General features: G+C 38.9%; 1 protein-coding gene across 3 annotated transcripts; it reads left to right on the top strand.

Annotated features, from left to right (window-relative positions):
- The first annotated feature begins 2183 nt into the window (after window positions 1-2183).
- On the top strand, window positions 2184-13884 carry abcd4 (ATP-binding cassette, sub-family D (ALD), member 4). 3 transcript variants are annotated; one of them, XM_085431775.1, is made up of 20 exons: window positions 2184-2333; window positions 2427-2563; window positions 2684-2802; window positions 3055-3182; window positions 4333-4472; window positions 4559-4675; window positions 5496-5621; window positions 7590-7640; window positions 7814-7908; window positions 7999-8120; window positions 9478-9569; window positions 9696-9785; window positions 9988-10193; window positions 10705-10796; window positions 10925-10961; window positions 12502-12551; window positions 12648-12700; window positions 12766-12842; window positions 13008-13123; window positions 13401-13884. In XM_085431775.1, the coding sequence occupies exons 2-20, from the start codon at window positions 2523-2525 to the stop codon at window positions 13500-13502; spliced, it is 1854 nt and encodes a 617-aa protein (XP_085287901.1). In that variant the 5' UTR covers window positions 2184-2333; window positions 2427-2522; the 3' UTR covers window positions 13503-13884. The 3 variants fall into 3 exon arrangements, with proteins under 3 accessions (XP_085287901.1, XP_085287900.1, XP_085287902.1); XM_085431774.1 differs by having other exon boundaries at window positions 2184-2563; XM_085431776.1 differs by lacking the exon at window positions 13401-13884 and having other exon boundaries at window positions 2184-2563; window positions 12766-12838; window positions 13008-13074.
- Window positions 13885-14116: the final 232 nt, after the last annotated feature.

Here is a 14116-nt window from a genome sequence, read left to right as displayed (position 1 = left end):
GCATTAATCTCTTGTCATTTATGTTATCTTCATGCATCACCAATTTATCATCTGATAACATCTCTGATCGACTAGGCAACAGACATAGGGAACCTTTTGTGCAGAAGAAGAAGAGTCACGTGACCTGTGAAATGCCCTCTTTGTTAGCACTCAGAAAACCTCGCCTAACAGAGAACGATAAGAACCACTGTTGTCATATCTGTTATCTCCAATTGTGGTTTTAGGTTTTGTTGAGCCAGCAGAGGCAAAGAAAGCCTGGCTATGGGGAAATTTGTTTGTACTACACCCCTCAGCTGTGACGTTTCATTACCATGAGAACAACAGCTCACGTATGCAGTCATGCTGATACAGACAAAACCACAAGTATTAATTATTTATGAATAATTACTTGCTTAAAAACTGCAAAACCCACTGGCTTAAGTTTATGAGCTGGCAGCCATGCTCTGGAGGAGTTTAAAAGTAATGTGTCTTTTGGTTTTGATCTTTTTGGGGGATTTGTTGAATTATTAAATGGATGGGATATCACCTGCCTTATCCTTTAAGATCCACCTGTGCTCAACACATTTAAGTGTTAACTGGAGCTACTTAAATATAAAGTACTGTAATGATGCTCATATTCATCATTGTGGAATCTATTGTTCAAATATAAATTTTTTTTTTTTTTTTTTGGAGAGTTTGACTCTTTGAAATTAAACCAAAATATGAATCTGTAAATCAAAGCGATGAAAAATACTGTAAGTATTTAAGCTTCCAGGCTTCAGGACATTTAATGATCTGTATGTAAATACGGAGGACTCTTTACCTTTTAGTGGGTCGTATATGTCATCACTATTTTTCTACATTTCCATATTCAGCGTTGTCCTGTGTAACTTTGGCCCAAATTTAGGTTAAGTCGATTGATAGTAGAGAATTAATGAAAAACAATATTTTTGATAAATTATTTTATCATTGTATTTGATGAATGGTTGTATTGGGAAACAAAGGAATATATTATTCATACTTTATTGCTCTGAATGCCAGAGACGTTTCAGTTCTCCTTACTCTCGCAGTCTGCAAAACCTTAGACCCTAAAAGTTGTCTGATTGTTGTAACTGTTTGTAATTTCTTGTGTTGTTTTAATAATCAGTCCGAATATCAATGCCCGACTTATATCAGAACATGTAGGGCTATTTATAGATCTGCTATTTCCATCAGTTCTCCCATTTTTTTTTCTCTTGTTGTCTGATACCTGTGTATATTTAAAACATTTGGAGACAATAAAAAATAAAATATTTTAAAAAGAAAAAAAGAGTATTTTATTTTGTTGTATTATAAATAAATTCAGGTGAAGCCACTCACAACATAGATGGGAGACCTGTCCACAATGTACCCCATCTCTCACCCAGTGATGGCCAAAACATGGATCTGGATAAGCGGTTAAGAAAATTGATGGAAACCATTTAGTGCATCTGGGATTTTTATGCTAGTGTGTTGTGTTTTTTAATATTGTAAATATTGTGGCCAAATGGACAAAAAAGAAGACATATGCACTTAGAGACTGTAAAATCTTAGATTTCTGTTGAAATTACTTTGAAGGCTCTCAAGACATCATCTCTCAGGAAAAATAATAAATAAATAAAAGAATTTCACCAAACGTGACTCTTGAACTTGTCATTCCACAATGGAAGCAATTTGTTTTTGTGCCATATTACAGTTATTTCATAATTAAATATTATTCCAGAAACATTAGAATTTTTAAGTTGCTTCTATGTTTATATAGTTAAATTATTTTAAAGACTGACTTGCAGCTACATCTTTTTATTTTCTTTATTTTTCTTTATTTTCTTTTTTTTTTATTTTTCCATTCACCTGAGATGGTAGTGGAAAAGCATTTATATATGATTGTACATTATCTTTTAATTGTACATTACCTCTTTTTCAGCAAAAAGTGAATCTAAAAAACTTAAAGCAGGATGGAGTGTGATTAGGCTTTATTCCCACCTAGGTGTCCCTGTGAAGTATTTTTTGCTTTTTTCCAGGAATAAATGTTTTGAACATGTCAAATTGGCGCTTGATACTTTTTAAAATAAAAAATAAATAGACTAATTATATAGTGCACGTGCACTCGTGTAGAATCGCTTTCAATTTTTTAAAAATTCCGCCTAAAAGCTATTTGAGCTTTTATTTTGAAAACTGCTGGTCACCTGATAACCCGGAAGTCCGTAGTTTGACAGTTACCGTCCAAAACATTTTTTTCCTCTACTCCTGTGGTTCACAGTGGAGCAGCAGGATAGCAGGATTTATTACATTAAGGTTATATGACGTGTTGGTTAACTAATGTAGCCGTGACAGCAGTAAGTGAAGTAGTTATTTTAGAGATTTTTCGTTGAATTTTGTTTCCAACTTTCTTCGCTAACAGTTAAAAGTTTTCCTGTTGCTAATCTTAGTTTACCTTGACCTGCCGGCTGGATCGGCTTTTATGACACACGAACAACTTATGTGAAGTTTTGTGTACATAAGCAAGTCATCTGCCGCCCGCGCACATGCCTCGTTTGGAAAAGACAAATCTCCGAGGCAGGGACAGGTAGGAACCTTTTCTGCACTCACTCTTTGGGTTTTAAGGTGGTGCTGGGGAATGAGGAGTGAAGGTCATTCAAAATAGCTTGTAATTTCCACTCTTTCTCTGTCTGTTCACACAAATCAGGCCACAGTTAGACTGGAGGTTTGTGCAGAGGTTCTGCAGCATCCAGAAGGTCTTGTTCCCATCATGGACCAGTCAGAGTGTCCTGATGTTTGGGACGCTGCTGGGCGTTACTCTGGCAGGTAACAGCTGGAGGAGTGTAATAGAACAAAAAGAGGAGGAAACTGTAAACTTAGACTGTGGTCTAACTTTGAGGAACTTCTGATAGCATCAGAAAGCTTGCATTGACTGCAGTCAAATGAGCCCTGACCACAGGAGGCTTTGTCTCTTTCTTGATGACCTTTAGCTAATCATTTTGCTCTTTTATGAGTCACTGTTTGAACTGACTCCTTCCTCATGATACAATGTGCTAACACATGTTTTTCTGTCATCAGAGCAGCTGATCATTTACCAGGTGGGAGTCCTCCCCAGCCACTTCTACAATGTGCTGGCAGACAAAAATTACTCAGGCTTCAGGAGTCTGGTGGGCACTGCCATGGTGCTCATTTTATTCAACTCCACAGTAAGTTAAAGTAGCAGAGGAACGACAGAAGTCAACATACTAACACAGTAGCATTTATCCTGCAAAGCAAATAAGATTAACACCCTACAGACACGCTGTCTCACGCGTGTCCAGTATTTCTGTTTATGCTTTCTTGGGCGAGTCGCCCCTGAAAAAAATTTATTTTAAATTTTATTGAGACACATACCTGGTCAAATTAAAGCTATAGTAGAAACCCATCTCATATTGATTGGTATAGGTGTAGTCATTTAAATCATTTATATGATAATTTAATTGCTGTTCATACATTTGGAAATAATGTTAATTTTCTGCATCTTTCTTTTACTACTGTATATTTTACTAATATGTGTATTTATGGTAGTTTTGTATTTATAGTGTATTGTGATTTTAGCTTGACAAGGGCTGGAAATTAACAATAGGTGTAAACTCTGTGTGCAGCATATCAGTTTCACGCACTGTATCAGAAGTATGTCAAACTGCATTTTCCCTTTTAAACGCTTAAATGAAATACGTAGATTTAAGGATTTAAGGAAACAGAAATAGCTGCTTTTAGCTGCTCCCCTATTCGCAAGGGGTCACCGCAGTGGTAGCTCTGTGTTTGATTTGGCGCCGTTTTTATGCCGGATGCACTTCCTGAAGCAAGCCTAAAGGGATTTGTTTCTCCTCTTGGGATCGAATTAATTAACGCGAGTCGTGCAGGTTTGGTTTGTGAAATATACAGTTTTTATAAGATTAACACTAAGTCTCTGCAACTGCATTTACTTTATTTATCAGAACCTGTTTAGTAGTGTACATTATCTGTTACATTCAGATGCGCATTTCAAATACCTAAGTCAAAAGTTTGATAAATAGTTTCTTATGTTTTACTGCATGGCATCACACCTTTGGATTGATGCTGTAACAGTAGCAACTTTATAAGGTCAGGACAACCTGACATGACCATTTTATAGCCGCATGCATTTGGTCTTGATTGTGTTTGCTTGGATTTTGAACCTAAGAAACTAACTTTAGTCAGCTTATTTAAGCATGTTGCTTTTTAAAGGAACTTCTGTGGCAGGTCTTTCCTGATCTATAACATCTTTATTTAAGTTATTGTCACTTATTGTTACTTTTTCTCTCTCCCCTTCTTTGTTGTTCCCCTCCCATGCAGTTGAAAAGTATTGACCAGTACATTTGCAATCAGATGTATGTCAGCTGGAGGAAGACGCTAACAGAGAGCCTCCATTCGGCCTACTTCCAGGGAAGAGTCTACTACACGCTCAACGTGCTCAGAGAGGACATAGACAACCCGTAAGCATGAATGCATTTCCTGGTTGGTGTATTGTTATGCATGAAAATGTTTTGCTGTCATTGTCTAATTGCGTTGTTGTGGGCAGAGACCAGCGGATCAGTCAGGATGCAGAGAGGTTGTGTAAGCAGATGAGCAGCATGGCGAGTCGCCTGATCATCTCACCATTTACCCTGACTTACTACACCTACCACTGCTTTCACAGGTGAGCACGTTGTGCTGTATGATCAACCCCATCACACACTGTGGTAGAGATCATTCAGCTATGTCGGGGTGCCACAGTTTTACAGCCACGTTTCTGAATATCTGTCCTTTAGAGAGGCCCAGAGTACATAAAACAAGGGATGGAATTAGAAAGTTAGAAGAATAAATACCTGTTATATGTAATTTAAAGCATTACATGTGCTCTACAAAAGGTCTGCTGCAACTTTGACCTTATTAAAATTCAGGCTAAATTGGGGCTTCTTGTTAACCCCTAAGCTCTGTTTGACATTTCCAGCTGGAAAAAAAGAACAACCTTAAATTTAGTAACAGGCTGCAAAACAGTGAGGGCAAAAGAACAACCTCTACTATGGATGGGAAGCATATTCTGACATACAATAAACCTTCTTGTCCTTATCATCAGACTGCAGTAAGATTTGGAAAAAATGACTCTGTTTGCTTCCACTTTATCAAAAACTGTCAGTTAGAGAGAAGATAACAGCCTTGTAAAAATAACAGACCCCTTTAACCCTTTCTAAAAAATCCTGGGCTCAACAAATTCTACATCAGCCGTAGTTGTAGTAATACCAGGTGGTCTTTGTTGTATTCGTGCCATAGGTGGTGACCTTTGAAAATGGCGCTGGTTGCATTTATATAACATGTACAGCCTGGACTCGATATGCTGGCCTCCAGAGAGGAAAAAGGTTAAATGTGAGCTGTAAAAGCAGCAAAATGACTCTTTGAATATCACTGCGTGCACTTTAAGTGTTGTGTTGTTGATGTATTTTGATGTAACGGGCTCCTAAAGTTGTTTTGCTTTGCAGCACTGGCTGGATTGGTCCTGTGAGTATCTTTGGTTACTTTGTAATCGGGACTATTGCCAATAAAATCCTCATGGGGCCGATTGTGTCAACTCTCTTTGAGCAAGAGAAACTGGAGGGAGACTTCAGGTAGGTTCAGCCTTTATAAGTTTGTAAATTTGTGCTAACAGCAGATTGATTTAACCTCTAACAGAGTCTTTGGGTATTCTGCCAGCTTTGTTTGAAACAAATCCTTCCTGTATTTGTTGTCAAAGACACTTGGGTTCTGTTAAAAGGAAATATCTGTAGGCTTTGGCGCAATGCCTTCTGTGTAGGGGTGGGTTCTTATAATCGATTCATCGATTAAAATCGATTCTGGCTTGGATAACGTAAAATCGATTCATTAAAATCCTGAATCGATTTTTTAATATAAATTTATTTTGCCCAAAATGCCAGAATCTCAGGTGAAATCTCACAAAATTTCAAGAACCACCAAACAGTTAAGACAGTAAATGAGAGCAGGAACACGGATTCTGCACAAAGACTTAAACACACAGCGGGACCCGCGGATCAGAATCAGTTAGATGTCGCTTTTCTCACAGTCGGGGCTGAAAGCCGACAGCTCGCTGACTCTGATCTGTCGGCGGGTCTGCGCTTTGTGTTCACGCCCTTTATGCGCCGATTCTAAAGCTGTTAGTTTGATCTCTCTCCAAACAATATTGACCGAACCAGCAGCAAAAGAAGATCCAAACGCTTCACATAAACATCGTCATGAATTCACTCAGACTTTTACTGTTTTGCTTCCACTGCGATGCACAGCTCTCTCTCTGTACTTCAAGAACAGTTTCCCTTTCTTCATTATTCGCTTGCTTGTTACGCACAAGTCTACTGTTGTTTACAGGCTGTCGGCCGCTGTTTTTTCCCTTTTACATTCTTCCGAAAAGAAAACCTCATTTCTGCTGTTCAATACTGAACAAATTTAAACTTTTTAAAATTATTCAAAATGCAAAACGCTGTGTCTGTAATAAAACCGCTGTAACTTCAGAGGTGATGTTCATATGTTGATTAATGGTTTTCTTTCGTTTTTGATGTACTGCAGAATATTTTTATAAAATCCCAGGCCAGGAAAATCACCTACATGTTTTTCTGTGTTTTATCCTCAGCTACTTTGACACAAAGGCCTCTGCTGTGATGCTCACACCTGTGATAAAGTCTTGCGTGTGTCAGCTTCCTTTTTATTGATACAAAAATATGTAAATGTACTGATCTGAATTATAATATTTCTGACTGTCAAAATTTCCCAGATTTAAATCGAATCGAATTAAATCGAATCGTGGATCGAATCGATTCGGGGCCTTGTGAATCGGAATTGAATCGATTCTAGAAATCAGTGACGATACCCAGCCCTACTTCTGTGTAACACAGGATATGCATCAGCTTGTTTTTTTTTAAAAGAAGAATCTATCACAAGCTGAAACAGCCTCCCTTTGTGTTCAGAGAGGAACAGATCAACTGGTTTCTGTTAAAGTGGATCTTTTATGGTTTTCTTTATTTCCTGTCATGTGTATACTGTCACAACAGCATGCAATGATTATATTAATCATGGAGAAATCCTCAAATAATGAGTTCAGGGTACACATGATCTCTGTAAGCCACCAGCTCAGGTTTCACACTGCTCTAAACAGTCAGATTCAGATCTTTATGAAATCAGTGAGAGTAGACAACAGAAGCCTCCTGAGGGGTATACTATGAAGTGAGATTGGTGGATTATTGAGGGAAACTGATCTGTGTGCTTTTCTATTGTAAAAGTGATGCTATTTGTTATATTTTCATATTCTTTATAGCTCTGTATCATCTGCTCCTCCACCTCTGATTGGAGTAGGTTGTGCTCTGTAGGTCTATTTTGTGCAGAAGGAAGCATTACATGACATGTGAAACGTGCGGCTGTTCCTACAGTGGATGAACTGAGAGGCTGTTCATCCACATTGCTTTGAACTGTGAATCATGCAAATATACTGTTGTGGGTAGTCTAGTAAGGATCTGGAAATGAGCGAGATGGATCTCTTTTAAATTGCAATTGATGCACATTTTTATCACACATGTTTTTTTCATGTCTAGATTCAAGCACATGCAAATCCGTGTCAATGCAGAGTCTGCAGCTTTTTACAGGTGAGACACAACCACAACATTACTGATGCTGCAAAGGTGGCTGTTATTGTTGCCAGACAGTTTGAGTTTATCTTCCTGTATTGATAAGATGTATTGATGGAGCTTATTCAGAAATCGAATGAAACCAGAGAACGAAATGGAAAAAAAAAAAATCCGCCTGTCTCTACTTGCAGAGCTGGTAAAGTGGAGCACATGAGGACGGACCGCAGACTGCAGGCTCTGTTGTATACTCAAAAGAGGCTCATAAACAAAGAGCTCTGGCTTTATAGTAAGAAAGTTCTATACCTTACTGTTATCATGCTTATATAACACTACTTTGTACACTCAACCTCTAAGCCTGTAATGTCTCCTTTCACAGTTGGAGTGAACACATTTGACTACCTTGGAGGATTCCTGAGCTACATTATAATCGCCATTCCCATTTTTAGTGGTGTTTACGATAGCCTCACTCCTGGTGAACTTAGTGCTCTCATCAGCAAGGTAGACATGTTTTATGTCTTTTCTTATTTAAATATCTCTTTTTATTTATGTCAAAATAGAACTTAAAACAGAGCTATATAAACGATTAAAAAAAGGAACTGTGTACATCCTGGTTAGGCAGCAGTTTGAGCCATTTGTATTATGTTGCATGATAACCTAATACCTCAATAAATGTAAAAGTACCAGCCACCTTATTAGGTACACCTTTCTGGTACTAGGTTAGACACCCTTTTTTCTTCAGTGCTGCCTTCATTTTTTCAACAAGTTTCAGCAAGATTCAACAAGGTGTTGGAAAATTCCTCACAGATCTTTGTCCATATTAAAATGATAACATCACACAGTCGCTGCAGATTTGTCAATTTCACATCTATGATATGGATTTCCTGTTTCACCAAATACCAAAGGTGCTCTATTGGGTTGTGATCTGGTGAATGCAGAGGCCATTTGAGTACAAGATTTCATGTTCAAGAAACCAGATTGAGATGATTTGTTCTTTGTGACGTGGTGAATTATCTCGCTGGAACAAGTTTCATTGGAAGATGGGTAAACTGTGATCATATAGGTATGGAGATGGTATGCAAGCTGTGATGCTTATATTATGCTTAGTTGGTACTAAGGGACTCAAAGAGGAAGGACCCTCCTCTGACCTCTGACATTTAAATGCATTTTCACCCAGAGAGCTGCTGCTCATGGGATATTTTCTCTCTGTTTTTTTATTTTTATTTTTTTATCATTCTCTGTAAAGCCTAGAGATGTTTGTCTGAGGATAATCTCAGCAGAGGCAACAGTTTGTAAAATCCTCACACAAACCAGTCTGGTACCTAGAACCATCCCATGTTCAAATCCACCTTCTTCCTCATTCTGATGCTTAGCTAAAACTTCAGCAAGATGTTTTGACCATGTCTGCACGTCTAAAAGCATTGCCATGTGATTGGCTATTTCAAGAGTTGCAATAATAAGCTGCTGAACAAGTGTACCTAATGAAGTGGCTACTTCAATATGTGGGAGCCAGATAGTTCTGAGTATCTGTGCATATTTTTAACCTGATGACATCAATACTAAATTAGAAGATAAAATCCAAAACTGCTGTCTTGCATGAGTGCACACTGTCCTAATGCTTTCCTTACAGTGGGGCTGAAAGAGGAAATCCATCATGTTTGTTAGTAGAGTAGTTTACCCACTAGGTGGCACCAAAATCCTTTTTATCCCCTCAAAAAACGTAAACGCCATCTCTTGCGCTGCACACAGATTTGACTTCTGAATGTTTTGTTGTGCATGCAGACCTTTTGAAAAAACAAACAAACCTAGTCTCTTATTGACTCTCTGCTTCTTATTCCCTCTCCTTGTTCACACTCAGAACGCCTTTGTGTGCATCTACTTGATAAATGGTTTCACGCAGTTAATAGACCTGTCAACTACTCTGTCAGATGTGGCTGGATACACCCACAGGTATCAGGCTGCATACTTAAATTCACCTCTTTGAGGACAAATGATGACAGCAGGATTTGTGTATACCGTCCACCTTTGCATAACCGTGTGTGTGTGTGCGTGTGTGTGTGTGTGTGTTGCGGTCAGGATCGGGGAGCTGAGGGAGGTGATGGATGACATCCTACGCAAGCAGTGCGACTACGACCCAGCATCAGGAGAAAGCTACGACTTTGACAGGTTTGTGTGGGCACATTATTCTCTGCTGCGTTAAAAAAAGAAGCACAGTGTGATGATTTGAGAAGCAGGCTGCATGTGAGGAGAATTTATTAGATTACATTAAACATACAGAAATGGAAACGGGAAAAGATGGTAAAAATTCATGTTTATACCAAAACCTCTGAGCCTCAACTACATCACACATCACCACCTCTCCACACAGTGACTTCAACATCCACGCAGGCCCAGTGGACACGTCCTTCATCGTGGACCATCTTTCATACAAATCCCCTTTCTCCGACGAGCTGCTGGTGGAGGACCTGAATCTGAAAATCAGCCAGGGAACTCATCTGTTGGTGGTGGGGAACACGGGCACCGGCAAGACTTCACTGCTGCGGGTCCTCAACCGTCTCTGGGAAGCACACAGCGGTGAGAGCAGAAGAACTGAGACTGTTTGGCCTAATTTGATCTTTTTTTATTATTGTATTAACTCTTTAGCAAATCGGGAGAAGCGAAGACGGCACAAAAAAGGGCAATAATAACAATGCATAACATGGGGGGGGGGGACTAAGAATGACGGGAAAAATACATAAATAACAAAGAAACTGAGTCTGAGTTATTTAAAGAGATTTGTATATGGCAAGTATGAACATGAAAAACAGATCATAGTTTTACACGGATGTTGTCATGTATTGTTGACAACTCATCAGTACTGCACTTCACTGACTTGAGGAACAATAGCAACAACAAAGGTTCCATTACGTTAAATTTTATGTTTTTAAAAAGCCACGATATGGGGGTAAATAAATTTACTAGCTTGTTTTTGTTTATTTATTTATTTTGATTGGGAGAGATATGAGAAGGCAGTGTAAAGCCATCAAATAGAAACTGTAAAGCACAAATACATTCATTCAGCTGTCTGTCCTTCATTTTCCCTCAGGCTTTGTCCAGATGACCACGTGCTTTGGGCCCAGAGGAACGCTCTTCCTGCCACAGAAACCCTACCTGACCGATGGCACTCTGCGTGAGCAGGTCTCTTCTTATTGTGCTGTTTTTCTACAAATTTCTTCTTTTATATAAAGCGCTGATATGTTTATATCTAAAAAAGAAAAAAGAAAAACTTTAATTACTGAATTTACTGAAACACTTGTTTCCAACAGGTGATCTACCCACTGAAGGATATTTACCCTGCATCAGGTATTGTATTAAATGTGATCAACAGCTAATTAGCCAGAGGAAAACTACTCTATTAGTTAATCTGTGTGTGTGGTGTATTTTGTTGGGACAGAGACAAGCTCATCACTGTGTTACATCTGCCTTTCTTTTAAAACAACACCTTTAAGTGTGTCAAAACTGGGGAGAACGGTTGCTGCAGTTTTGAATGTGGCAGGACTCATTGTCCCTGTGCCACTTAGCGTCTCAGCTGCTCAGCGGTTTGGGCCTTTCCTTTGTTGTAATCTTTGCTACAAATGCTGTCGGTGGCAGGCAGGACAGCACTGCACTCAGTTCCTTTTGCTTCAGCTTTGTCTTGCTGAAATCATCAAGATTCAAGATTCAACAGCTTTATTGTCAGTACAGTAGTATACACTGTATACAGTGTACCGAAATGCTGTTTCACCGTAAACCCCCCATGGTCCATTTATAAATATATAAAAGATATATCTCCAAGAGATATAAAACTAGGAATTACAAATAAATAACATGCTAGGATTTGATAAAATTAGGGCTAAAAAGGTACTAATTACTAACTATACAATACTATAATGGTAACTATACAATATTAACTGCACGATAAACAAAGACAGGACAGAGACAATACAAAGTGGAATGTGCAGTAGGTATTGAATACCAGTTTCAAGTTATCGTTAGGATATTATTGACGAGGCATGACAAAGACGTGCAAAATGTGCAAATATATTATAATTTAGATGTGTGTTCAGAACTATGTGACTGAGTGTTCAAGTAAGCATATTGTTCCCAGGTCCAGTTTGTAGTGGATTTGTGGAAGTTTTTGTTTTTGAGTCTTTTGATGAGTATTATAAGGTGTTTGTAGAGGTGTATGTTTATATCAGTCCTTTTATGGTAGTGAGTTGAGGGCTCTGACTGCTTGGGGGAAGAAGCTCTTGCAGTGTCTGGTCGTTACGGTTTTAATGCTGCGAAACCGTCTGCCAGATGGAAGGAGGGAGAACAGTGCATGTGAGGGGTGGAAAGTGTCCTTCACTATGCTGTTCGCACGTCGGATGATGGGTCTGTCATAGAGTTGGGAGATGGATGTGAGAGGGCCTCCAATGATCCTCTCTGCTGTCCTCACTATCTGCTGCAGAGACTTCTTTTCAGTTAGGGTGCAGTTCCCATCAATGCGTTCCCTGCAGTTCTTTTTTGTTTTTTTTGACTGATTACACAGGACAGTTTGTCTGTGCTCTTTGACAACAGTTTCCATGTTTCTGAGCACATGAATTTCCACTACACTTTAATTCTACAAGTTCTTAAGTTGTTAAGAAGAAAGCTCAGCCTCTCTAAAGAGCCCTCTTTAAGTACCTCAGGATCTTCTATTGTAAATTAACCTCTTTAGCAATGAACTGTTCGACCAAATCAAGAATCAACATATTTTTATTTTTTACAAATATATTGTGTGTACGTGTGCGCGCGCGTATTTATCTTACTGAGGATCGTTGATACTAAATGGCAGTGCTGTAGAGAATTCAAGAAAAACCAGAATTACATGTCATGTTTTCAGGGTCGGTGGATGATGACAGAATTATACAATTCTTGGAACTAGCCGGAGTGGTGAGATAAATTCTGCTTTCATCTCCAATGCATGTTATTTCATGAAATTACTTTTCATTTTCACTCATGCTAAATAAAACCTTGATGTGTGTGCAGTCCAGTCTGCTGAAACGGACGGGCGGGCTGGATGAGAAAGTGGATTGGAACTGGTAAGAAACAATTAAAGAAGTAAAACTGTGTAATACTTCCTCAAGCTTGTTTTTGTTCTCTGCAGGTATGATGTTCTGTCTCCAGGTGAAATGCAGCGTCTCTCCTTTGCACGACTCTTCTACCTGCAGCCCAAATATGCAAGTATGCTCCTCTGGATACTCGCTAAAGCATCTCATAAGAAAACATGCATGCACTGATGAAGTTTTTAGTCGTGCTGAGTGTGTGGTTCAAGTGAGCTGAGGCTGTTTGCTGTGTTTACCGGACTGATGTGTTCTAGTCTGCAATTTTCTGGTGTTTGAACTTTAGTTTTAGATGAAGCCACTAGTGCTTTGACCGAGGAGGCGGAAGCACAGCTGTACCGAACTTGCAAACAGCTGGGCATGACTTTGGTCAGTCTGGGACATCGCAGCAGCCTGGAGAAGGTAGGCCAAACATCCTGACTCCAGTTAGGATAACTGGTGGAAATTACAGCCTGCACACTCAAAACTTTTGCTGTTCTTGGACACATCTTTTGCTTTAGTCACTGTTGTTGAGCCAAATCCCAGTAAGTGGGTTGCTTTGTATGACTCTTCCACATCTCCAAAAAGAGTAAAGTTGATCAGCAATACATTCTTGTGGCTTAGTTTCACCTGCCTTCTCTTACCTTGTTCTCAGATCTGTCCAACTGTTACTACATTATGTGAAACTTTGTTTTTCCAGTACCATGATGTCCAGCTGAAGCTGTGTGGAGAAGGCCGATGGGAGTTAACAAAGTTAAAAGGAACTAGCGGAAACCTCAGTCTCAAAGATGAAGCAATGTGACTGTGGCCATCTATTTGAAATGCTTTAACCAGTGTTTATGTTTACACAGTGTCTTTAGAAGAATGTGAAAATTCTTCCTAGAACCAAATCAATCAAACTAATCCACTATTAACTTTTGATTTTTAGTGTGTGGACTAAAAAAAAAACTGGAATTTCACCCAATCACTTCTTGGTTCTGTTGCTTTTGTGTACGCCATCTGTTATCTCCAAAAATGGCAGCTTCTAGACTGACCTGGTCTTCAGTGGAGACGGTGCTTTTAATCTAAATATTTTTAAGAAAAAGATAATAATCGAACACATGCTGAAGAGATAAGGTATATAGATGTGGGGTGTACTGTAAGGCTGTGATTACATTGTATTAAATTATATACTATTGACTCAACATCGTCTATCAGTGTGGGGAATAAGGAACGTAAAGGGTCCTCGCCGTGTCACTCGCTAACATTCCAGTGCTCTCAGACAGCACACTTTGTTCTGTTAACAGAGGTACTTTAATAGTTTGAAGAAGGCTCGTGTGTCACACCACTCAAAAAGTTCTGGTCCCACATAAAGTTCACATTTTAAGATAAAAACAAAAACAACTCTGTAAATCTTTAATGCATTTATGTGACTTT

The sequence above is a fragment of the Copadichromis virginalis genome, linkage group LG15, assembly GCF_057382275.1.
Source record: "Copadichromis virginalis isolate Kocher_CV1m ecotype Utaka linkage group LG15, C_Virginalis_male_GT1.1, whole genome shotgun sequence".
In the NCBI taxonomy this organism is placed as follows: domain Eukaryota; kingdom Metazoa; phylum Chordata; class Actinopteri; order Cichliformes; family Cichlidae; genus Copadichromis; species Copadichromis virginalis.
The sequence above is the reverse complement of the archived record's forward strand: the minus strand, read 5'-3'. Positions and strand labels throughout refer to the sequence as shown.

Bases quoted from the DNA above. Each gene is read 5' to 3' on its own strand.
- abcd4 (XM_085431775.1), top strand. From the start codon at position 2,523: ATGCCTCGTTTGGAAAAGACAAATCTCCGAGGCAGGGACAG. The intron at 8,121-9,477 runs GTAGACATGTTT...GTTCACACTCAG, and splicing joins TTAGTGCTCTCATCAGCAAG to AACGCCTTTGTGTGCATCTA. The intron at 10,962-12,501 runs GTATTGTATTAA...TCATGTTTTCAG, and splicing joins GGATATTTACCCTGCATCAG to GGTCGGTGGATGATGACAGA.